Here is a 25028-nt window from a genome sequence, read left to right as displayed (position 1 = left end):
AGATTTGTAGGGTTGCCTTGTTGGATCCCATATTTGGACAGGATATGTTCTTGCAAGAAGAATGAGATAGATTACTTCAATCACTATTTGTAGCCTTGTTCATTCTTTGAAGAAATATGAGGAAAATGGATCTTTCCATTAGTGGAAAATTTTAAGTATTGGTCTAATGAAGAAAAAGCATTGGCTCCTCTCTAACAACTTACAGTCTATCCTATACTCCATAGGTGTATCTGCATTACTTGCACAAATAATGAGGGCCAAAATCAAACAGAATTCCTTATTTTTACTTTTTTACTCTACTGTTTTATATTGCTTCATTTTATCTATTTTTAATTACCATATATTACGTTAATTTTTTTAAATTAGTAGAATTTGTAATTTCATATATGCTTTTACCAATAGCCACAAATCATGTAATGCTATTGTATAATATACAATTTTACTGTTAATTCTATTATATTCTTTTAGCAAAAGTTGTAAATAAACTACTATTACCACTACTAACTGTTATATATGAACAAGCCCAAGCCAAGAACGAATCAAATGTTGCAAAAATGGTTCAACTTTCTGGATGAAGAACTGGTAAATTTTGCTACATTTGAGTTGTTCTCAGTTTGTTCACAAATGACAATTAAAACATAACAGCTGCTGCCCTTATGCCCCCTGGCTCTGTGGGCCTCATTCAATGACTGTGTGCAATAGGTTGCCAACCACTCTTCTAAGTGATGGACATGCTTTAAAAGAATCCTGCCCAACACACTTAACATGTAGCTTAACATGTAGCGACTGAAACCTCCCTTACCTCTTTCTTTACCTCTTCTTCTTCCTCCTCCAGTGTTAGTGCTGCCAGCTGTTTAGCTCTTTGCTCCATCAAGTTTACATATCTAATTGGATTGGATAGTGCTTCAATCACATCTAGAAATGAAGCAAATGTTTGAGACCCATGTTCCTTACTCTTTTGTTTCAGTACTGTTAAGATATTTAAATGGCCAAATTTTTTTCCTGAAATCTAATGTTTAGAGTTACTACTTGGACTTCAAAAATATCAGTAAAAGTGCCCATTCTACCAAAGGTACCATTATGCTGTGAAAAATTAAAGGTAATATGCATGTGACCCTTGCTTAGGCTAGTTTTTATGTAAGATTTTTAATAGATTTGGGCTAATCTGCTCACTACAGATTAGTGCAAAAGGTAGTTAGTGGAGGAAGAAGTAGGAGAGATGGTGTTGCTTGAGACAGAGCTTTGGTTTGTAGCTTGTCTGTATTCTATTGTAACTGTTTTAACAGGAACCCTGTCTATGTGTGTTTGGAGCAGAGTTTCAGGATGAGATTTTCCAAACTGTTCAGAATTGGTCTAATTCTGCTCACATGAAGACAATGGTAACACCTCCAATGCTAAATTAAGATCAAAATAAATAAATTAAATTAGTATTTTTAGGTATATATGTGCAATGCAACCACTCAATTTTATAAAATTAAGAATAATGTTTTACTTTCAGTCTGAAAGTGATTGTGCACTGCTGTGTCATTTCAACCAAGCTACATTTGTGTTTTTATTAACAAATCCCAAGGTTCATACTTTCTTTAGGGCTGCAAAAAGTTTGCTGGAAAACAAGTGCTTTGGCTGTGGTCCAGGAAGGCAAGCTGAAGCCCATTATAGCAATTTCATACAGCAGTACGTAAAACCTTAAGCCACAGCAGACAGAAAAGTTTGTTTCAGTGTGTTCAATAATGGTGAGTCAGTTTGGTAGCCTAAACTTCCAAATCTTGTCCTTTTTGAAGTTCAACTGGAAAGTTTCATAGAGTTACCTGCGTAGGTATCGGGTACATAGTCTTTGACTTCAATGTACACAAAGACAGCCGGCAGTGTCAAAGGCTGGTTCCTTTCATTCCTTAGGCAGATGTAGTGGTAGCCTAGAAAATAAAAGCCATCCAGGCCAAAATGTTAATTCTTCCCCATACACATTTCCCATGTAATGATAGTATTTCTTATTATTTATATAGTGGTGCCAGTAAACTAATTCATTTGGAGAACACAGTATGGTAGATCATCGCCCTGAAGAGTTTTCAAGCTACCTAGATAAAACTCAGTTGAGGGACGAGGTGAGAAGTCTAGGACTCCAGTTTTAGTCAATCACTTTTATTTTTTACCCATTGACTAAATGCTCACTCTTTGGCCTGTGCAAACATACCTTATTGTATTCCTTTTAATTTGGATGAGTTCATAACTATATTTTATTTTTATTTTAAATTTTATTTATAATTAGCGGCCAAGGTGCTCATGGAGCTGGTTTATCAATTAAAACTGGGAGGTACAATTAAATCAATCAATCAATTAAAACTAGGATAATACATCCATAACACAAATATTTCATAGCAATAGCAATAAGTTAATTCCAGGTTGATCCACAACTGACTGTTTGGTACTTTCAACAAATAAAAAATAAGTAGCTTTGGTTTAATAAATGATTTTGTGTGTATAGGGCAGAGCCACATTCAGATTCTGGCCCCACATGTCAGTAATTCTTCCTTCCTCCTTCCCCACAACCTTGTCCCATTCTCACCAAAGGAGAAATGTAAAAAATGGCTGTTTCCCCTTTTCTTCTCAAACTTGTATTGTGGCCTTTCTTGTTTATAAGATTTGTGCATACTGATATACTGGGGACCAGTAACTATCATTGCTTTCTTTGTAACATTTAGCTCCACAGGTTTCCTTGTTTCATTTCAGGCTTAAACTTCTAGTGATCAGAGTATTTTCTTTTTCATAGAAATTTAAGGCGAAGGCTAAAATAATAAAGTATTAGTATTAGTGAATGTTACCATCAACTGAATACTTTGGATCAGATCTGCAAAGTTGTGTTGAAGTCAATGCTCATTTATGGCAGTGGAGACTCTGGCTTTTTGTCCTCTTCTCTACATAACTTGTAGAACAGTAGAGCAGTAACCTCACCTGGTCGAATGGCTGAGACAGGCAATATCCGATGGCCGATAAATTTCCCTCCTTCTTCATATACTGCTATCCTCAAACATGCCAGAGAAGGTAGAACAACCTAAAGGGACATGTTAGTTCATTTATTAATTTTTTGCTCTGAATGAAAAACTGTTTCCTAATATAAGATATATACAAGAATAGAGAAATGAGCTAGCAAATAAAAATAGCTACACAGACATTCAAACTTTTTGCTATATAACTGGTCAGAAGGCATATGAGCTACATACAAAAATAATTCAGAAATGATCATGCATCTGTCTAGTCACCTGTGGAAGGAAGGACAATCCTTACAGGTGGGTAAGTCCTAGACAGGGAATTTTCAGAACAGCCATATCTGAGGCGGAGAACAAAATCCCCAGGTTTAATACGATATATGCGTCATACTTGTTTTAGAGTCTGAAAAGTGTGACTATGCTGCAAGCCTGTAATTGCATGAAATATGCTTCCAACTAATAAAGGTCTTCTGACCCATCACTTCCTATCATGACTGCCTAGTCAGGCAAATGAAGTTTAGTGGATAGATGAGGCTGGTAAGAGAGATAGATAAACCTAAGATGCTAACCTTTGCTTCAGTGAAAGGATAGAAAAGTCCTTTTGGGTTGTCAAATGCTAAGTTACCAGGGTTACTACAATGGGCATGCATTAGGTAGGGAGACAGGGGGGAGAGGGGGGGAAGAAATCTATTAAAAAGACTACAGAAGTAGATCAGAAAGAAACTTATAGTAATCTCATAAAGAAATGCATTATGTGATTTCTTTAGAAAGGGAGATTGTGCTGGTGATGAATGAAACAACACTGTAGTTCCGTGCAGGGGAAATAATGACTTTGGTAAGAAATCAATCTAAGTGAGACGATTTAATGTTTTCCTCTGCGAGATAGGGAAATCTGCAAGAACTCAGCTTGGAAGGTCTGTTTGCTTTCAACAGTGCTTCTTGTTCATGGGGATCAAAATGTAGGATCATATAAAGACCCAAGTGATCCAGGACTAGATTCACAAGGTAGACTGTAGTCTAAAAGAAACTACTCGCTGGCAGTCTAATGAGCAGTACAGAGGAATTTCATGTTGCCCTGCTCATATCTGTTCCCAAGGCCCCGGGTGTCTGTCAACTGCATCTTAAATCGTAATCTGCCCACATGGTTCAGGCAATTAATGACGCCACAAAAACATTATGCAAAAATGCATAATATTTTTTAGACTGTTTTCCATTGTGCCTTAAGCTGAATGTGTTTCAGGGTTAGGGCTGCACTAGGGTCTCCAAATGACCAATGGCCAGCTGATCATTGGCTGTATCGGGAGTGCACCAGGGCAAAAACCGGTGGTGGTGCAGTCCCCAGAGCCAGCTGGCAATCAGCTGATTGTTGTCTGGCTCCAGGGACTGCACCATAGCTCATTTGAGCCCCACTGCAGTTACAATCCAGCCAACAATGAGCTGATCATTGGGCCCCTGGGTTTCAAATTGCCGGTGCAGGAAAAGCTCAGGATCGTGATCCCAGGCTTTCCCTGCACTAGCAAGTAGGGCATAATTTGGATCTGATCCCCAATCTCAAAATTATGCAAACTGCTACACATGTGTGTCATGGCAAGAGGCACAACTGTTAGGAAAAAGGATCAGATCCCATTGTATCTTTAAATGTCTATTAGTGGCCTAGAAATCAGACACGTCCCCCAGTCCCTACTCCTGGCACATTAAGAAAATGCAGGAGCTGTGGTGCAGAGTTATTTAGCTTGATAACATGAAACATTCACCCTTTAGGGTTCTGCAGGAAAATGCATATCTTGCCAGAATGGCTGCTGTTAACAATTTGTTTTTCTATAACTTATTAAGTGAAAGGGCCTGCCTATCCCAGTATTTGCTTGCTACAGGCTTGACCCTCTTTGCCATAATCATGTTACTGGTGAACAAGGCATAAAGATGGCCTTTTCTTTTGCCCTCAGTAGGACATGCTGTGCTATGATATGCAGGATCCTCATCTTGGTGTCTGCTCCTCAAGTCTGGCTCTCAAGGGACAAACGATACCTAGAATTGCTGAATGCATCCCAACAGCTTCTGCAAAGCATTCTGAAGGGAATCAATCACCCTGAACAGACTCCTTGCCATCCTCATTCCTGGCTGCCTGTTTGTTATACAAGAGATAGAGGATGGGTTTTTTTTCTCATGTATTCCTGTAAACAGCATCGAAATCAGGTTTCACAACAAGGATGGCTCTGACCTTGACCCTGTTTGGAGCAGTCTAGACTAACATTGAAAAATTTGATTTTTTTCTGTGCATGATTCCCTGGGGTATAATTTACACATAACATGCAATTGCTCAAAGCAAACGGTAACTTTAACACTTACTAAAGTTAGTTCATGCTAATTGTAAGCTGAATCTACACTCCTGTGTACACTCTGTTTTCCTGGATAGAGTTGCCCAGACTGGACTCTAGAACCCAGGAGACCCTTCCACTCCTAGGGTCCTCTGTGGAAGACCATCTTCCACTGCCCTATGCCAGGGGTCATCAACCTCACTGCTGCATCAGAATGACCACACAGGTGAAAACAAACATGCATAAACATACAGGCATAATATATTCATATCATACCATGCTGAAATCAGTGATTTACTTTCAGTACATTTTCAACCTATATAAAAATATGTGGATGCATATTTATAGAATTCTAACATAAAGATGATATGAGACAGCTGAAAAATAAATCATGCTCTTTCTAAGACTAGATTCTTTCCAAGCCTGGTGGAAATGGATTAGAGAAATAAGATGCTGCATAAAAGTTAAGCACTCTTGTGAGAAAAAAAAATTGCAGTTTCCAAACTCTAGCTCAGACTGCCAAAGGAAAGGTTTGTTTGAAAGCAGAATGTATATGAGCACTACTGCTATTGCTACAATGCTGAATTTCAGGAACCAATGGCATCAGACACTCCATAACATTAATTTTTGCCATGGGACATGCAGGGGCAACTGTCTCTCAAATAACAGGATGCAAAATCAAGTTAGCTGAATTATCTAGTAAAGTAAAAACGCATAATACTAGAATTCTCTTTAGGAAACTGGTTGCAAACACACAAATCATGATGATATATTAATTTTGCAAAGATATGATTCTGAGAGATACTTAAGACTCTTAGCATCCACTGACTTTTCAGGACTGGGTCTTCTGGGTAAAAATTTCACAAATACTTATGTAGCTCAGGAGTCCAAATTCCACAGTTAAGGGCCTTGTTACACAGTAATTTTGGGTGGCTCCTGGATCATGTTAACTCCTGTATGTACTCTAGCCCAGTGTTTCTCAACCCATGGGTCAGGAACAAAAAGTGGGTTGTAAGAACATATGAAAAGGTCACAAACAATCTTTAAAATATGGATGACCAAACTTTAAAAAGGAATTTTCTTTTAAAAGAGAAAAACGTGGGAAACTGTGGCTTCCCCCTTGCAGGCTGGCAGAGTACCAGCCTGTGAGGGGCTGCTTGGGGCCTCCCCATGCCCCCCACCGCACACACTCACTCCCGGCCCCACACGCTGCGGGGTTGGGGTCTGGGGGTGGCAGGCAGCAGGCCGGAAGTGAGGGGCACTGGGTTGGGACTGGCTATTGATATTTACAAATGGGTCCTGGTGCAAAAAAGGTTGGGGACCACTGGTCTAGGCTATACCTTAGTGTTAACATCCTCCTCCCCTGCTGGCCTGGATTGGGCCCACTGTCCCGCCTTACCCAGTACCCCAGACCTCTACTCACTACTCCCTCACTCCAACTTATGCCTATGCTATCTATCCAGGAAGCAGGCAGGGAAGGGTTACCCTGTTTTCTTGGCTGCTGCCAGCCTCAGCTACTGCTCTTTGGGATGGGCTCAGCCTTGAGCAAAGCAGCAGCTTGGTAGTGGTGGTGGTAGCCATGCAGGCAGGTTAACCCTTCCCTGCCTGCTTCCTTGGACAGACAGCGCAAGCAGCCACAAGTAAGTGGGAGGGAGGGTTTGGGGGGAGCCCTGTGAGTGTGTGCGCATATGTGTGGGGGAGCAAAGGAGCCCTGGGGTGGGCAGCAGGGGACAAGCCTGGAATGTGGCTGGCCGGGGGTGGGGGGCCCTTAGTGAATGAGATTTAGGCTCTTGGGTCTTACAGAGGCTTTGGAAAAGTTTGTCTTGTAAGTCATCAGGCCAAACCGTGTGGCAATGAATCAAAAATAACTTCAGCTGACTGATTTCAGGTGTTGGGACAGAAAGATTAATTTGTGAAAAATAATTTAGAATTTCTTGAATTTTATATTCAGAAATTCAATCATTTTAAATATTCTGTAAAATACAGAATGAATCTACCAGATACTAGTAAAATTATTGTACACTTTATGGGGAGAAAACAAAAAACATTACACCAACCTTCTTAAATACTATGGTTTCCTCTTCCCAGACCGGATTAACAGCGTTGCCTTGAGAGGTCTTTGTCTTTAACGCTTTTCGTCTTGTATCCACAGGAAGGCCAAACATGTCTACTTCTACATATGTACCAACCTTTTTATCAGAAAGAAACTGACCTGAAATTACCTAGAAAACAAAATACATGTGGCTTTAGTAAGCGGTCAACAGAAAGAGTTTGGGAATTCTGACATTTCTAGCTGGAGAACTCAGATTGGTGATGGTAGTTCATGTCCCAAAAGACCCTCTCCTACTCTCCCCTCCTCTTCCCCCCACCTAAAGCACACTATTTTATATTGCAGACATAGCAACACAATGCACGTAGTGCTATGGTAAAAGAATATATCAGGTTAACCCTGAAGTTGCGTGTAATCATGCTGCAGCAAAGATAATGAGATGCCTTGGTTTCCCTCCGGTCAAATGCTAGGAAAAGAAAACAACTCAAACAGAACTCTTCTTCTAGGCATTTCTAAAATGGGAGATAAAAGGAAAGGATTTGAAACAAATTGTTACAAAGCATAGGGCAGAGGGTTAGCCTACCAATGAGTATATAGATAGGCATATTATGTACTCTGCCACTGCATCTCACACAATCTATGCAGGGCAGGCAGACAGAGCTGGCTTATGGAATTGCCTCATTACTCATGGACAAAATACAGCAACCTGACAGGTATTGAGCAAGTGTTTGCATCCCACTTACTGCAGTGGTTGAAGAGCGTGCTCAACAACCCACACAAGTTGAGACTTTTCAAGCTTAGGGTTGTGTGGATTTTCAAAAGAGGTTTCCCGCTACCAGCGTACATTCTGCCACCAGTAGTTAGTACTCTACTATGCTGAATTGCATTAACAGCTTCCAAGTGAGTATCCTCTTCCTTTCAATTAAGAGAAGATATTTGTTCAACTGAATAGGTCTATTAATATTACTGCTTCAGGTAACTTAGGGTATTACACCCAGAGGAACAAATATAGCTATTACGTTTTAATGAAAACCTATCATTTTAATCATTTATACTCAGCAGTGTACTTCACATTGGTCACTGCCTATAAGTTAACCTGTGCTAGGGGCATTTTATGTTACTTGAAATACTCTACTTGAAATAACATACTTCAAAAATAAAAGCTTAACTTTTTTAACCCTTTTTAAATACATCAACTTCCTGGTAACTATTATGAATTTAAAAAGGAATGAAACTGAGAACAGAATGAAAACTACAGGAAAAGCAAATTTACTTACTGTATAACATTCCTTCAAAGTATCTATTTCTGAGGAAATGAGTAGTCTTTCAGTTTGAAAATTAACATGTGACCCAGTACAGATGAGTATTTTGTTTTCTCAGCTTTGAATCCAGCCAAACTGTCTTCTAACATCAACAGTAGTCTCAGTAATTGTATACGTACCTTAACAGACAAAGTGTTGGCTACTATTCCATCCACAATGCCTTCTGTAAATGGATCAAAATGTTTGTCTGGTCTTCTCATGAACTCTGGTTTTAGCCGGTATCCACATTTGCCATTGTATTCATACATTCCCATGTTTATTTGCATAGACAAATCTGAACAGTAAGAATTTAAAAAAATAATTAATATAGGATATGCTGCAATTATAAAAAAATCCCATTAAATAGCAAAATAACACTTTATTTAGATTATGTTTTTCCAGCTGAGCACACTGTGAAGAAGATGTATTTCTTGGCGCTGTTGTCACTCAAAAGGTTTCAGAAGGTTCTTTATTGTAAGACCTCACTCTCCCACACAGTGACTGCTGTCATTAGGGAAGGCTACCTTGAATTCACAGAATCATAGAAAATCAGAGCTGGAGGGGACCTCAGGGCTAAGTACAGACAGTCAAAAAGCCAGATGCTAAATTGATTCGATCTTCATAGGCTGGTGTAAGCTGCATAGACTGAACAAATATGCAAGTGAAGAGACATTCACTTTTGACTCTGGAAGTGCAACCACATGCCTGCAGTGGTCTAGGCCAGAAGCCAAGGGATGCTAGAGCATGCCTTCCTGCTCAGCTGGAGCAGACAGCTTAGGCCAAGGCTAGCTTGCCCACCCTGTAAAGGGCAATTTGGATGGGAGATGCAAAGCATCCTGGGATGCTGGGGAGCTGTTAGTTAACTTGAATCTGGAGGGGATCTGGGATAGAAATTCAATAAATTGATGTAACCTAAATAAGTTAAATCTGATACTACATCCATCCAGGTTGATATTAAGCCAGTTTTTGACCATTCTGAAAGCAGTTTATGTGCACTGGACTTCTGTTTTGTTACATATTTGAACTGGCTTCCAATCACTTATACCAGTTTATGAATAATTTCTGTCCGTAGCCCAGGAGGTCATCTAGTCCTATCCTTGCTCAAAGAAGCACCAGCCCCAAGTAAAACATCCCAGCCAAGGGTTTGTCTAACTGGGTCTTAAAAGCCTCCAAGGATGGAGAATCCACAACTCCGGGTAACCTGTTCCAGTGCCTCACTATCTTCCTAATGAGAAAGTCTTTCCTAATATCTAACCTAAACTTCCCTTGCTGGCACTTGAGACCATTGCTCCTTGTTCTGTCATCTGCCACCACTAAAACCAGTTTAGCCCCATCCTTATAAAAAAGGATGAAATTCTCCATAGCTTCTCCTGAAGATGTGAGTTAATTGTTTAGATCTTTAAGAGTCATTTACCACATACGAACATAAAACCCCTAGTAGTGTAACTAAGCAGGGGAGACTGGAGCACCAACTTCAGCTGGAGTACAAAAATAGCAGAAACCATCACTACTCTCTTACCTACTACTCTGCCAGCAGGAGCACAGCTGTGACCAGTGCCCCATGGGCTGCCATTGCTCAATGTGCAAAACTGCCCACTTATGCCTCTGTAAATCCCATTGCTTTTCAAGACTTACTTTTGAAAATAGGACTTAACCGTCTAAGATACTTTAGCTTTGAAATGCGGAGTAAAGCAATGGCAAATAACCTTTAAAAATCTTTACAGTTTCTTTAATTTGAAAGAGGTGTTTTCTGTTAAAAGGTAACAGCGCTCATAATAATAGCTACAGGGGGCCTCTGAAGATATGACTCTGTCTTCAGAAAGTTCAAGATGGTTAAAATAACAGTTTCTGAAGCAGTTGCAGAAAGTTTTTGGTTTTAAATCATTTCTCTGAGCATTCACAGCACCAGGATGAGCTCCTTCAAACAACAAATGGCAGTTTAAAACTTGCAAAGTTGCATTTATGAACCGCTATTGGAAAGGAGCTGTGGGGATTAATACTGCACCATGAATTCAAGATTTTTTTGCCACAAGTGATGCATAGAAAAACATGGGGGCTCTCCACACTGTTAAAATGAAATTGAAAATAATCATTGAAACCATTACCTCAAATCTGAAGCTAAACCTTGGTGGTTGTTGTAAGTTCTGGTTGGAGTCATACGGATATATGGAACTGACACATCTTTGAAACTTTGTTCATTTAGCAACCAGTTCCATCCAGTAGCAAAAATATCAGGCATGTCTGAGTGCAGTTTGTCATTTGTGTGTGCATATATACCTTCTGGCGTTTATGGGGCTGAGTGCACGTGCATTTTGGGGAAGAATATTCCTATTAGGCCCTCCTATGAAAATATCTCCTTGCAGTTATGTATAGTGTTTACAACAATGAAGCCCTATTCTGTTTCTCATTGTGTGGGGCTACTGCAATAAACATGAAAAATAGCAGTAACTGTTATTGGAGACTGAAGCAAAGTTAACTGTATTTTCACTTTATTATACTATATAAAGCAGTCATCATTAACAAGTCAACATTTAACGCAATGCATATGAGACACTGTAAGATTTTCTGCTACCCAGAAAATAAAGTCATAAGCATTTTTCAGCTGGTGAGTGGTAACTTGGCAAATGCTGACTTCCTAATGGTGACCACTGCATGTGAGCAGGTGAGACTAAAGTATAATGCACAATTTGTATATAATATACTAATTTTGAATATTGCATAAATTGAGTAAAAAGAATGATCCAACAGCTTCATCATACCAATCAACAGCTCAACATCTTTCCACTGGACAAAACTTACTTGGCTTCTAATTAAAAATGTATTCAAGAAGTGGAAAGCGCAGCCAACAAAATCAAGTAAGTAGTGAGACTTACCTACAGTTTGGAAGTTAAGGGCAACCATCTGACAACCAGCATTCCAGAAGACTTGTGGCATGTAGTTTGAGGAATCTACACGTGTTCCTTTTGGATAAATTCGGCTAAGCTGCATTTTGTTGTATCTAGATGATGAATAGTTAAGATACAGTACATCTGGCAAAATTATTAGCTGCCTATTATATCATTTCAATCTACCGAACCTCTTTACAGAATGATGGTTGCTCACTTATGGGTGTTCTCCAACCATGCTTTTTTCAAAGATCCATGCTCTTTAGGAACAGTGAGCCTTTTTATACGTTGTATGAATGTGAGATTATAAAATTATACTACCACCACCCCTAGTTCCTGTATGGATTAGACAAATACTGAAAAAAACAAGGAATAAGTGTGTGTGTGCAGATCTAGAGGATAATATCTTTGCAGAACTCCAGTTATGACTATGGTAAGTAACTTAGTCATTTCCTAATATGCTTTTACAGTTGCAAATAAGCAGTAGCAATCCTTCCACAGATGGAGTGAGGAGTGCCCAGTTACAAAGGACTTGCTTCCTGAAATAAGTGTTTAACTGACTTTCTACATATAGAAGGCAATGTTGACTGTTGGATGTAAACTCCATATGGCCAATCCACAAATGTTAGATGTGGGAATATGTTACAGGCTAGCTTTTAACTAATCTTTGAAATGGTATTTTACCTGGAACACTCCTTGTGAACTTCAGGCTTGCAAACTGCACTCCTTGTGAACTGTCAAGGGTGGCACCAGCCCTGCTGACAGCATCAGTGTCAGCTGTCAGGGGGGCACTGAACCCAATGGGGGGGGGCAGGGACATGCACCCCCCATGCACCCCCTACCAGTCGCCTATGGTGGGGTGTGTGTGGGGCATGAGGAGGCTCCAAGAAGCCTCTTGCAGGCTGGAAATCTGACAGTCTGCAAGGGAAAAGCCATGGTTTCCCATATTTTTCTCCATTAAATGAGAATCCATTTTTAAAGTTTGTTCATGACCCTTTCATATATTCTTGTGACCCACTTCTGCATTGAGAAATGCTGGGTTTAAAGACATGTTTATCTATAGTCCCAGCCTTTTTGCAAAAAGGTGAGTTACCCAGATTATTCCTATTGGACAATTTTTCTCCATTTATAATTTATCTATTATGCTACCACTACTTTTATGTTAACAATAGGAAAATAAAGGAACATATTCACTAACTTTTCTGACTTCCTTTTCCTTGTTGGGCTTTCAGTAGCATAATGGAAGATGGGCAAGTAGGACATGAACTCTGGGCCTTGCATAAGGGGGCAAACGGGCACCAGAATGGAGCTAGGGGCCATTTCACCCTCCTGGCCCCCCTTCACTACTGCACATTGCACTTTCCCTGCAGTGGATCTGGCAACAGGGATGGCAGAGAAATGTCAATGGCATACACTACAGAAGCAGTGGCTGGTGGTTCACTGCTGCTATGGAAGATGTCAGCTTATTGCTTGCTGCTGAAAAGTAGTATTTAAATGGCTGCTTGATGCACACGTTGGCAGCAAAAAAATGAGGTAACACTGCCCCTGGCTGAATCAGATCTCTGGCTGCTGTCTTTGCACCATGCACCACTGCCGCCCAAGACACAACACTTAACAGTTATGCCTCTGTGGGCTTTCAATCTGCATTTTATAACTCTCAGTCACACTTAATGATCATCACTAGACTTCACTTTGACTACCAAATAAACTCTCATCAGCTCCCAGCCCTGCTTATTAATCTAAGACTTTGGTTACACCATTAAGTTGGGTTCCAAATTTCTCAGACTCATGACTCCAAATTTCAGGGAAGAAACATAACAGATCTTGGAGTTGAAAATGTATATAAGGACTCTTTTTGAACGTTAAGGATACTCCACGAATTCCACTGGAGACTTTGTGAGTTGCTCAAGCCCTTTGGTTTCCACGAAGGACGACATTTCAAAACTCCTGTTACGTTCTATAGTTTATAGGAGAGAGAGAGAAAAAAAGAAAGAAAAACAGAATGTGAGAACATACTAATATGTAAGGTAGAGTTGTAACTGGTGGGGATCAAGGTATCATCTCTATCCCATTTATTATTCAGACATGCATGTGTCACCCCACAATTCAGATCAGCAAATGAGATACAAGGTTTCCTTGGAGGGCACATGAGGAGGCATGCTGAGGACTGTTTAGACTCTCTGCATGGAACCTTTCATGGCACAGAGTACCTGGAAAAGTGGCCTAAAAGCGTATGATGATGGGAAGCTACAACCACACGTATGAGGGACATTTCTCCACTGCCAGGTAATGAGGCTTTTCATGATGCTGCTGGTTTGGATACATGTGTTAGCTTGGGTATGTATAGTGGCATACTTCTGAATGCACCTAACCTTCAGATTAATAGGTTTGCACCTAACCTTCAAACTCATAGGTTTTCCTTAGAACTAGCACAATCATTATGGAGTTTTGGCCTAACCACAAGACGGGGATTAACTAGCAGGCTTTGCAAATGTACCTATATAATTAGATGGCTAACTCCAAATGAAAGCCACTGACAATTTGTGCCTAACTTGTTCATATACTTTTCTGTTAAAAAAAAAAGAAGCAAAAACCAACCAACCAATCAAACAAACAAAACGCACCCACAAACAAGGCAGCTTGCTGCTGCTTTAGGTACCTGAAAACCTTTTGTAAATTTCTGCTCTATATACTTGTAAAAGGATTGAGGTTATGGCTCAAAGGTGTAGAGAATGTTTCCATACTAGAGAATGTTTCTTTTTTCAATAGGAAACTATAAGGTGCTCACACTTCAAAAGAAATTACCTTCATGTATAGATCAATGACAGAACATTTCAATAAAACAATTTCCTAAAGACAAAAATGCATGAAAACACGGTTTATTTTTTAAATGGAAACTACTTTCAAACCTCAGCTACAACAATGCAATTTTAAGTACTATAGTAAAGAGCTGTTCTTTGCAGAGTGCTTGCTCACCCTATCAAGTCTGCTTCCCTGTGGAATGCTCCGTATGCAGGATAATAATTTCTTTCAAACTGTAAGTCTCTCTATTCCTAAGGTTAAAATAAGGACATAGGCATGGATGATAGCAAAGAAAAGTTTGCTTATGACTGTAATAGGAATTTGGAAATTGTCCTCCTAGATCAGAGTAGTTTTCCCTTTCATCCTATTCCCTACTGTGGCCAGTGCCAGAGCTTTAGAAGAAAAACTAAAGAGTCTGATATTCCTATTATTGGAGGTGTCCAAATTATCCAGCCCTGCAGGCTAAATGGGCATACCTGAGCTGATCTGCAGGCCAGACCAGGACCAGCCTCCTACAGAGCACCCACCATGCTGCATTCTGCCTAGGCTCCACACATGCCAGCCCCTGGGGCCAGCAAAGGGCTTGTGTTGCCCATAGCATGCAAGCTAGACCTGTGCTGCAGCCTGCAACCTGAACTCCCTGTACTGCATGCAGTACCGAGTTCAGCCTGTGCACTGTGAGCAGCATGCCAGCCCCCAGGGATGGTGCAGGGTACAGGATGGACCTTGTGTTGCATATGGCAAAGGGGGTCTGGGTCATGGGTTGCATGTGCTGCCTGTAGCATGCAAGGTGCCAGGTGTGGTCTGCATGCTATATACAGCATGCATGGCCAAAGTCAGCCCAGAGACCTACAGGCCAGATCACACTGCTCCAGAGGCTGGATCTGGCTCATGGACCATATATTTGACACCCTGTGTTATGGTAAAGCCTGTTCATATGGGAAGTTGCATCTTTACTCAAGACAATAAAATGCTGGTTTATATTCTGAAGCACGTGGATTTATAACCCTTCTGAACATTTTTTCTGTGATAAACGCAGATGGTCTAAATAAACATCTGATCCAGTTCTACTTCTACTGAATTCCTGGTCTTGCTAATACACAATAGGGTTATAGGATGTAGCTGTGTTGGTCTAAGGACAAAAGCAGACAAGGTTCTTGGGTAAATCTAATATCTTTTATTAGGCCAATTCAAATAGTTGAGTTGATCTAATAAAAGATATCAGATTTACCCAAAGAACTTTGGCTGCTTAATACAGATAGAGCATTGTTCCTCATCACTGCAGCAATCAGCTGATGCACTGCAGAAATGCTGTAGTACCTTGCATCATGTCTGTTGCAACAATGCACTGATTGTGAGGTGCTGATCTCTCCCTTTTCAAGACAGAGAAGAAAATGAAGATCCCCAGAGTTTTAGGGAGGTATGGAGGCTTCAAACCATTTCTTTACCACCTAATGTCTAGCCTACTACAGTGGCTTAAGGCAGCCCTGTTGTAGGCAATCCTCATTCCTATAGGTACGAGCTGTAGTATGATGTTATAAGCTGCAGCCCTGCCTCAGCATACCCCATCCCTACTTGTGCGCTGATCTGAGGCTTTCATGGCCTTTCTACTTGGCATAAGGGGGCTGGAGCAGGGGAGAGAGTCTAAGACTAAACTTATCGTTCAAAGGGGCCAAATACATCACTACTAACTTCAATTTGCATATTCAAACTGGAGAGAATAATCCTCCTTCTCTACTTGTTATTCAGTGTGGCATTCCTTGTGCACATCCTTCTTATGCATCAAAGCGTCACCCCACAGTGGAAAACTCAGGTCAAAAGCCCTCCAGCTTATGTAATTTTTCCTTTCAATTTTTTTTCCAAATTAGCTTTGTACATGATTCCCTTGGGGAAAAAAAACACTTCACATTCCAATGAATAATGAGCTGTGTAGTTTGCCTAGAGGTTCCTACAGTATGAGGAGCAGATTCTCATCCATCAAAACATCTTGGCATCTCATTGTAAACAAAGCAAATAGCCTGTGAGTTACATCTGAGTCTGCCCTCTCAGCTCCTAAAGTTTTCAAAGGCAAGGCACAAGTCAGAGACAAGGCTGAAGGACATTGTGCTATGGCATGTCTGTCTTCGAAGTAATTTTGCTGCAGTCACCAAAGTGCTGGAGTACCACAGAAACAGCCTGGCCAGCTCACAGTGACCAAATTAGAAAACCAAGAGGAGACAGGCAAACATGGCATATGAGTTTCCCCCTCTCCTGCACAGAAACCAGACTGAAGTTGGCAGAAACTTTCCCTCCTTAGAGCTGGAAGGTGAGCAGTGACTCTCTACCACTTACTGAAGAAAAGGAGCTAGATTCATGTGCCTAGAACAGTGAAAAGAAGGTGGCTGATGGAAGGGCCTGAAAAACTAGATGGCAGGAACTACTCCCTGCACAGCTGTATCGGATCAGAAACTACAGTACAGCAGGATCCCTGCAGGGTGCTCAGAGGTATTACATTTTCAAAGAGTTCTCCCTGCCGCAAAGGCTAAGGACAGACAGTCAAAAAGCCAGAGGCTGAATCAAGTCAATCTTCATAGGTTAGTCTGCAAAGATTGAACCAATACACAACTGAACAGACATTCACTTTTGATTTCAGAAATGCAGCCACATGTCTGCAGTAGCCCAGGCCAGAAGCCAGGGGAGGGAAGGGGGGAACCTCAAGGGATCTTTTACCCCCATCACCTTCACTGAGGTAAGACTAAATATACTTAGGCTATTCCCAATAGATATCTGTTTAACTTGTTCTTATTCCATAACCTTCATGGATAGCCTTTTCCTGTTTCCTAAACAGTTAGGAATTCTTTCTTAATAACTAACCTAAATGTTCTTTTTGGAAAATTAATCTGATTTCTGCTTTTCTTTCCTACAGTGGCCCTGGGGAACAATTGGTCACTGACTACTTTCCTGCCACCTTTTATGTACTGGAAGAGTGTTTTCATGTCTTAGCTCAGTCTTTAGTAAATTAAGTAAACCCAGGTTTTTCATCCTTTCCTTAAAGGATATGCTTTTTAAACCTTTTTTGCTTCCTTGCCATATTATCTACATCTTTTTATAAAGTGTAGTGCCCCAAACTGGACACAGTACCCCAGCAGAGGCCTCACCAGCCTTGAGTATGGCAGGCCCACTACCTCTCATGTCTTACATAAATTATTCCTTTTAATTCCTAGAATCAGAATTGGCTGCTTTGTGGCAGTCTCTTTGTATCACAACCTCTTTGTTCAGGAAATACAAGTTGGCTACTTTTATAGCCCATCAGTATAACATTCAAAGGTTTTAATTCCTAGTGGAGCAGGTTCCCTCCAGGGATATTCTGTACCCTCTCCCCACAACTAAGTATTATCATGTCTTTCAGCCAGATTTTCAGCCGGCTCACTTTTGTCTAAGACCCTTTATAGGCACTAAGGCTTTCTCTGCAATAGCATTTCTAATCAAGTTTCTCACCTTTGCCTAACCATTGCTATGGCCTTACCAACATCAGGGAGGTTCATGCAGATAGGCCAATAGTACTTTAACTACTTTGGCAACTTTGTGGTATGAGAATCTGAACATGCATCAGCCTTTCCAAGACCATGAGTTTTATCCTTCTGTAGTTAGAATATGGATTTCTAATAAACAAGATAAGAGAGGTAAACTGTAGAGTGTTTATGTTCCACAATGGGAAGATTTCCTGAGCCTTTATACTAAACACGTCATTCATTTTTTTATTAGATATGCAAAGCACTTTGGCTGATGACAGCTCAGAAAAAAAAATCATGTGTCTCTTATTAAAATGACACTGAAGCATGTTATTGATTCTTTATATGCCCAGCCACATTCCTCCTCTTCTACACTGAACATTTCTTTTCATGATTATTTACTTTAAATCCTGTCATGTCCTGAAATGGCCACTGTTTTTTTTTTCCAAATATCCATCCTCTCCAGGGTTATTTGACTTCAATATGACCTCAGTGGAAAATCTGAGAAAGATGTTGCCTTCAATTTCTAACACTCCAAGGAAGGAAAAGCAATGTTTTTTCACTCTATTTAAAAGTGTTGTGATAGGGTTTGTGGGATAAATATATCACCCAGCCTTCTGATCCAAGAGGAAAATGACCCTAATAGTGCAGAAGTTGCTAACTGCAAATGGTACATCTATGGAACCTCTTGGTGTTCATTCTGCTGTATAATGATAATAACAATGGCTATTTTTGAAAACTTAAGGAAAGATGGGAAATAGGCCAAATAAACAGGAGATTCCCTGGCAAGACCCATTTCCCTCCATAGTCACACTTTGCAATCTGGTTATCAGATGATGAACAAATGAGACCAGTATAAAGTGGGAGTATAACTACCTGGAAAGTTCTCTCAAAGAGCAGTTATCAATATTTCACTCCTAAACTGTGATCCCACAGAGGCCTGCTCTGAGCCCATTTCAGCTCAATATTTTCTGATGGACTGGAGGTTATGCTTCTAAAATATGTGGATAACATCAAGCTGGAAGGGGTGCCCAAACTCTGGAGGATGGGATCAGAATTCAGAATGATCTTGTTAAATTGGAGAAATGGCCCTAAGACAACAAGATGACATTTAAAACCTGCAATCTCAAATGTGAAGCGGTACACTTAGGAAAGATAAATCAAATGCATCAATACAAAATGGGTAATATCTGTCTTGGCTGCAGTAATGCAGAGAAGGGTCTTGGATCTGTAGTGACAACATACTAAACATGAGTCAATAATGTGATGCAGTTGCAAAAAGGAAAAATGCCATTCTGAAATGGATTAACAGGTGTGTTGGATGCAAGACAGAGGTAAGTATTCTGCTGTCTTTGGGGCTGGTCAGGCTTTGTCTGGAGTACTATGTCGAGTTTTGGGGCATCACACTTAAAAATAAGATCAAGAGGAGAGAATCCAGTAGAGATCAACAAGACTGGTAAGATGTTTAAAAAAAATGATCTGAGGGAGGAAAGGCTGATGGACTTGCATTTGCTTAACATAGAAAAAAGCAGATTGGAGGGAGAGAGGAATAGTAAAAAATAAACAAACCAAAAAACCTCCAAAAACTTCTAATACATAAAAATATAGAAGTAATTAATTCTCCTCCGTGGTCACTATAGGAAGGACCAAAGAAATTAGATTCATTTGCAGTAAAAATGATTTTAGTTGGAGATTAGAAAAAAAACTTTTCTGTTAGAGTAGGAATATACCAAAACAGGTTATCAAGGGATTTTGTAGAACCACCTTCATTGGATTTTTTTTTCAGCAACTGGTTAGACAAAAATATGTTGGTGGCATATCTAGGGCTTTGAAGCACCATTTCACCACAGCACAGTGAGTGGGAGTAGATAATTTCTTAAGGTCCCTTTTCAGCCCTCCACATTTATGGTCTTCTGAACAAGGATCTTAAATCATTTTTGCAAAGTTGAAGTCAACCTCATAGTACCCCTGGCTAGTAGGTCTGATTAGCCTTATTTATTTATTTATTTATTTATTTTACCAGTGAGGACACTGAGACACAGGCAGAGAAAAAAAATGACCTAAAATGTTAGAAAAACAGAAGGATTTATGCTCCTCTTTGCTTCTTGGCAGAGCAGATCAATTTGAGTAATTGCTTTAAATCACTAGAATTTATTTTAAATCATTGATTTACCTCAGGTTGAGGCTTTGTAAATCTAACTGGAAAATTTGTGCTACTGCAACTTTAGACAAAACTGTGTAATCAATTACATTATTTATGGATGGGGTTTTTTTTTGGTTTTAGTTTGTCAATAAATGCCATAAATGCCCCTCTTGGCAGAATTTACAAAACTGATGTGAGGAAAAAAGCAAAACATTAAAAAATTAAAAATTAAGTCACATGAACAGTCCCATTAATTTCAAGGAACTATATCTGTGCAGAAGCTGAAGCATGTGTGCAAGCTTTTCAAGCAATCGTATCAAAAACTTAAATCTTAATACCATAAAAATCTTTGTCAGTTCAACACAAAGAGGCTTCTGTTCTAACAACGAGACGTTATTTTCCTTCCAGTGTGTCAAATCCAGCTACCAGGGAGATTTTTAATATACCCAAATAGAAGCTCAAACATCACCTTCTAAGGCCATATTATGGCATCCAAGTACTGGTGTTCAACTGTTGGCCTACAGGCTGAATCTGGCCCACAGGGCTGTATAAACTGTCCCACCAGGCTCCCTACTGATTTGGGAACCTGGCAGTGGGGGAACTGGTGGCAGTGTTAATTGCAGTGGCTCTTGAAATCACAGCTATTAAATGCTGCCAGTGCTTTCCTGCTGTCAAATTTCTGGACGCTGGGGGGCGCTGTGCATCTGATGACACAGCCCCATGCATCAGATTGTGACAGTATGCAAGGTCACTCCACAGCTGTATCTGGTGTCTGAGGCTGGGCCAGTGCACTGGATAACACTTCTGCCCTAATCCTGCATGCTGACCCCACGCAGGATCTGGCCTGCAGACTGACCCTGCCTGCAGAATCCAACCTACGTACAAGCCCCATGCCGCTCATCCAGACTAGAGCTGAAAGGTTGACCACTACTGGTCTCAGAAATTAAGTCCTAGTGGGCACTTCTACCATGATGCTGCAGTTACATCACCGTAGCAACATGCTCCCTTGCTTTAGAGCATTGCTATGGTGATGTAGTGGCTAAAAATAACTGTGCTTCGCCGGCATGGTGCAATATGGGCTGTTACTGCACCATCATTTAGTACTTCCAAAAAAGAAGTACTAAATGACAGTGCAGTAACAACGGCACCATAGGGGCACAGGTAGACATGCCCAGTGACTTCAAACTGCAAATACAGTGAAGCCTGGTTGAACCACTTCAGCATTTCAATATTGTGCAAACTTAATAGGTGCACAGCTTAACAGGCACATAGGTGCAGAGCTTGCATAGGTGATTTATTTATCAGTGCTGTGTTTAAGTCTGTGTAGTTCTTACGGTAGAGTTGTTAATGAGGCCATGGACTTGGATCTCTTCAGAACAGATGAACGTTAAGTAAGACACTTTTTTATTTTTTTTACAGGGGAAAAAAAACCTGCTTGTAAAATCTGAAACATTCCTAGCAATTGGAAACCAATTAAAGAAACAATAACAAAACACTTTAGTGGCTGAAGAGTATAAAATGGGAAGAAAACAAACTGGCAACAAGTAAATTAAAGCAAACATTTTTAAATTTAAAAATTGTCAATTAAATTTGAAAATCAATCTGGATCTATCTACACCCTATTTTTTAGTTTTTGTTTTTAATGTACCTTTCATGATCTTGTTCAAGGCCAAGAAGTGAATGAGCAGGATCAGCTGGAAATAGACTCCCATACACCTTGCCATGTAGGTCACTTTCTAGCTGATAGACAAAACTTCTACAGTAATGATTTTTTTTACTCCACTATACTGTAATTCAGCACTAATTCTAGTGTAAGGAACATCCTAAGTATAATCAAATGAGAACATAATACATTTGATCAAAGGTCAAAATTAAAACCTGCTGTGTATAATATATATATGAACTGTTCTTTGCAAGAGGTAGAAATCAATAGGGACAAGAACATGTAGGGGAGAAATCTATATCCACAAGCTCTGGGCAACTGAAACATCATTTTTTTCTGAAAGCCTGGCAAGACTCACCCATATAGTTTCTCTCCTAAGAGAAATATTTTTCTCTTTGATGTGTGCTCCTGACTCCTATTATTGCATCCAAAAGCTTCAGGGGAGTGTGTGCGCACGTGTGGGCAATCTTTTTTAATGTATTTCTTTGGGAGAGTAACTTTTGGTCTAATTAAGTTGCTGTTATTTAAATTTAAATCGCTGGTAGAGATTTAGGTATCTATAACTGCTGCTTCTCTCTCTTCCAAATTCTCCATAAATCCACTATAAATTAAAATTCCATAGCTTTACTTTAACAAAAGCAACAACAAAAGTTTCAAGAAGGTGTTGCAGCCTGTCAAAACACAGTGAAACAGGACAGGTAAACAGCGGGGGGTTCTGCTCCTAAAAAGGAAAAGATGCTGCAATGTTTATTAAGGATGCTGCAAAGTGCATTCCCAGCAAGACATTTTCCATGCAAATCCGCAGGGGATGAAGTTATGGTCTATTCTATACAGTAGTTTGATGCAGAAATGATGGAATTTGTATAAAGGGGTGGGTATATGTCTTACAAGGGTAAATGTAGGCAAAATGAAAAGCTGCTAGTTGTTTCTGATGGAACACTTATGAACTCATCAATCAAACTAAAATGTGCCTTAGTTTTTTATAGTGTTTATTTACAAGCATATTGGAGGGGCAAAGATTTCTTTATTTCCAGAAATATCTGCACCACTGTGCCAGCAGTAACTGGAAATAAACCTGAACATTAGAATTGGGCATATCTCAAAATAAATGCAAGTCTCCTACGTCCCTGATAAAGGAGAATATTTCCTATTACCCTTTGTGGGGGTTATGCACAAGCATCAGAGAAGGAAGAGTAATCAATTCTTTATGTAGACTCTTCTCTTCTATTTTTTGTGATAGGCCCTTAGCTGGTTTAGACAGTCATAGATCTACTGATGACAACGGAGCTATGACAACTTACTCAGGCAAAAGATCTGTGAAATAATTGGTATTATTGTTAGAGCTATCCACGTATAAAACAAGGGAACAATTTCTTAACTCATGCCTAATATAAAGCAGTGCTGCTCACATGACTCGGTATACTTACTTTTTGATATCTCAAATGACTCAAACTTCACCGGCTGTATGTAGTTCACCAGGTTGGACATTTCTTCAGTGGCCATGGCTTCACTGCCAGCTGTGCCCTTGAACAGGAATGGGAAAGTATTATGGTTTTGGTATAACAAAATTCACTGGCAGGATTTCTATGCAATACTGTAAAGCACCACTCTAAAAAGTACTTAGATGCCACTTCTTATTGAAGATCTGAGCCCAAACACATGAAGTCTACCACTAACTTAAAACAGGTGCAGGATAAAGCCCCAATTCAGGAGTATTCATTTTTACCTGCACACTACCTGGTGTGTTTTCTCAAAAACATATGATTCCCACCCCCGGACTTTTACAGGAGTATTCCACATGTACTGTCCTTCCCCCCTTAAATTTTTATTTTGCTGGAAAAGGAAATTACTTTTTAAAATCCAAATCTTATCAAATGAAATTAATCCTGAAAGCCAAGAAACCTCTTGGAAGTACAAAATCCAGAAAGGATGACATTTTATGGGGATACAATGTGTAAAAGTCTTGATTAGCCTTCCAGGATTTTCACATGGTCATGATGAGAATGTACCATGGTATTTAAAAGTTGAATTATTCAGATGATATTTTAATTCCTATACAGAGTTGTGGCATCCATGGGGAAGGAGATGCATTAGTTTCAGTTCTGAACAACGTTGAGCAAATGATCAACATTCAGGAAAATGAATGATAATAAGTATGGCAAATACAGACTCAAGCAGACAGTTATAATTTCCCGCAGAGTTAGCTGTAGAACAAGTAGCTGTTTAAAACAGATAAACAATGTCCTACTTTTAATGAGTTAAAATCTAACTGAAAAGAACATCAAGCCTATCAGGAGACATTTTTAAAGTTTGCAGTGCTTTTTAAACTGCACTGCTTTGTCTCCAGTAGATGGCAGACCAATACTTAGGAATACAAGGCAAGTTCAACAAGCTCTGGAAACAGTCTCGGAAAACAACTCTATAAGTCCTCACTTCATCCATCGATGATTTTTTACAGTCATCATCATAGTCATCATCATCATCGCTCTCAATCTCGGCTTCTCCTGCAATATTTGAAATACAATAAAATTATCAGCTGACATGACAATTATAAACACCAGAAATATTCATGAGAGACATATCTATCTACTGTTACTTTACAGGAGCCCATGCTTTCATGTGGACTGCCTCTCATATCACAAACCAAATAAACTACTTTCAAAAGGTTTATCCAGACTCAGGATTGCCGAATTATTCTTTCGAATCTATCAAACAACTAACTCCTCATGTTTTTATAAAGTCACCAGAATAGCGGTTCAGAACTATTGACTATATGTTACCAGTCAAAAAAGAGCGATCTGCACTCTCCTATGTCTGATGAAGGGCATGTATGCTCAAAAGTTTGCAAATATTTTTTTTGCAACTTTCTAGTTGGTCTAATAAAAGTTATTACCTCCCCGAGAGTTCTGATTACATGTGCTAATTAATGAATTAGGGATATTATATATTGCCAAGAAAGGGTATGCTGGGGTTCAGGGTGCTACCCTAGGACAAGAGGGTCTAGCATTCAAATGTCTACACCTGTCCAATTTTGAGCAAGCCACTTAACCTCTTTGTGCCTCCTCCTCTACCTTGTAACAATTTTGCGAGGCAAAAGCAAGAACATGAGATGCTCACATACCACAGTAAAGGGGGACAAAAAAGTATCATAAATGGAGCACTTTGTTTCTCAAAATGTCTTGCACCAGGATAATGGAGTAACTCCCCTGGTAGAAACTGGCATAGCTCCTTTGAATTAAACATACGTTTCTCAGGTTGAACGATCTGTTTCATGAATGGTGGTCAGCACTCAGGTGGCATACCAAAGGCACACCAGCAGAGGGCAACACAAACCAAACAATACGAAAGAGCTGCATAATAATCATTTCCTCAAAATGTCCTGAATGGGTAGATG

At 39.8% G+C, this 25028-nt stretch overlaps 1 protein-coding gene across 5 annotated transcripts in view; it reads right to left on the bottom strand.

Annotated features, from left to right (window-relative positions):
* The window catches only part of PLCB1 (phospholipase C beta 1), a 948624-nt gene that overhangs the window by 210268 nt on the left and 713328 nt on the right, over positions 1-25028 (bottom strand). For all 5 annotated transcript variants that reach the window (XM_019516220.1, XM_019516217.1, XM_019516218.1 and 2 more), the window contains 9 exons: positions 24068-24138; positions 23062-23158; positions 13408-13492; positions 11524-11648; positions 8791-8945; positions 7357-7521; positions 2950-3049; positions 1809-1913; positions 803-915 (listed from right to left, as the gene is read on the bottom strand). In XM_019516220.1, the coding sequence (XP_019371765.1) occupies positions 803-915; positions 1809-1913; positions 2950-3049; positions 7357-7521; positions 8791-8945; positions 11524-11648; positions 13408-13492; positions 23062-23158; positions 24068-24138 (1016 nt within the window). The remainder of the gene's footprint in view (positions 1-802; positions 916-1808; positions 1914-2949; positions 3050-7356; positions 7522-8790; positions 8946-11523; positions 11649-13407; positions 13493-23061; positions 23159-24067; positions 24139-25028) is intronic.

The sequence above is a fragment of the Gavialis gangeticus genome, unplaced genomic scaffold (genome assembly GCF_001723915.1).
Source record: "Gavialis gangeticus isolate Ggan-Ray unplaced genomic scaffold, GavGan_comp1, whole genome shotgun sequence".
Taxonomy (NCBI): domain Eukaryota; kingdom Metazoa; phylum Chordata; order Crocodylia; family Gavialidae; genus Gavialis; species Gavialis gangeticus.
The sequence above is the reverse complement of the archived record's forward strand: the minus strand, read 5'-3'. Positions and strand labels throughout refer to the sequence as shown.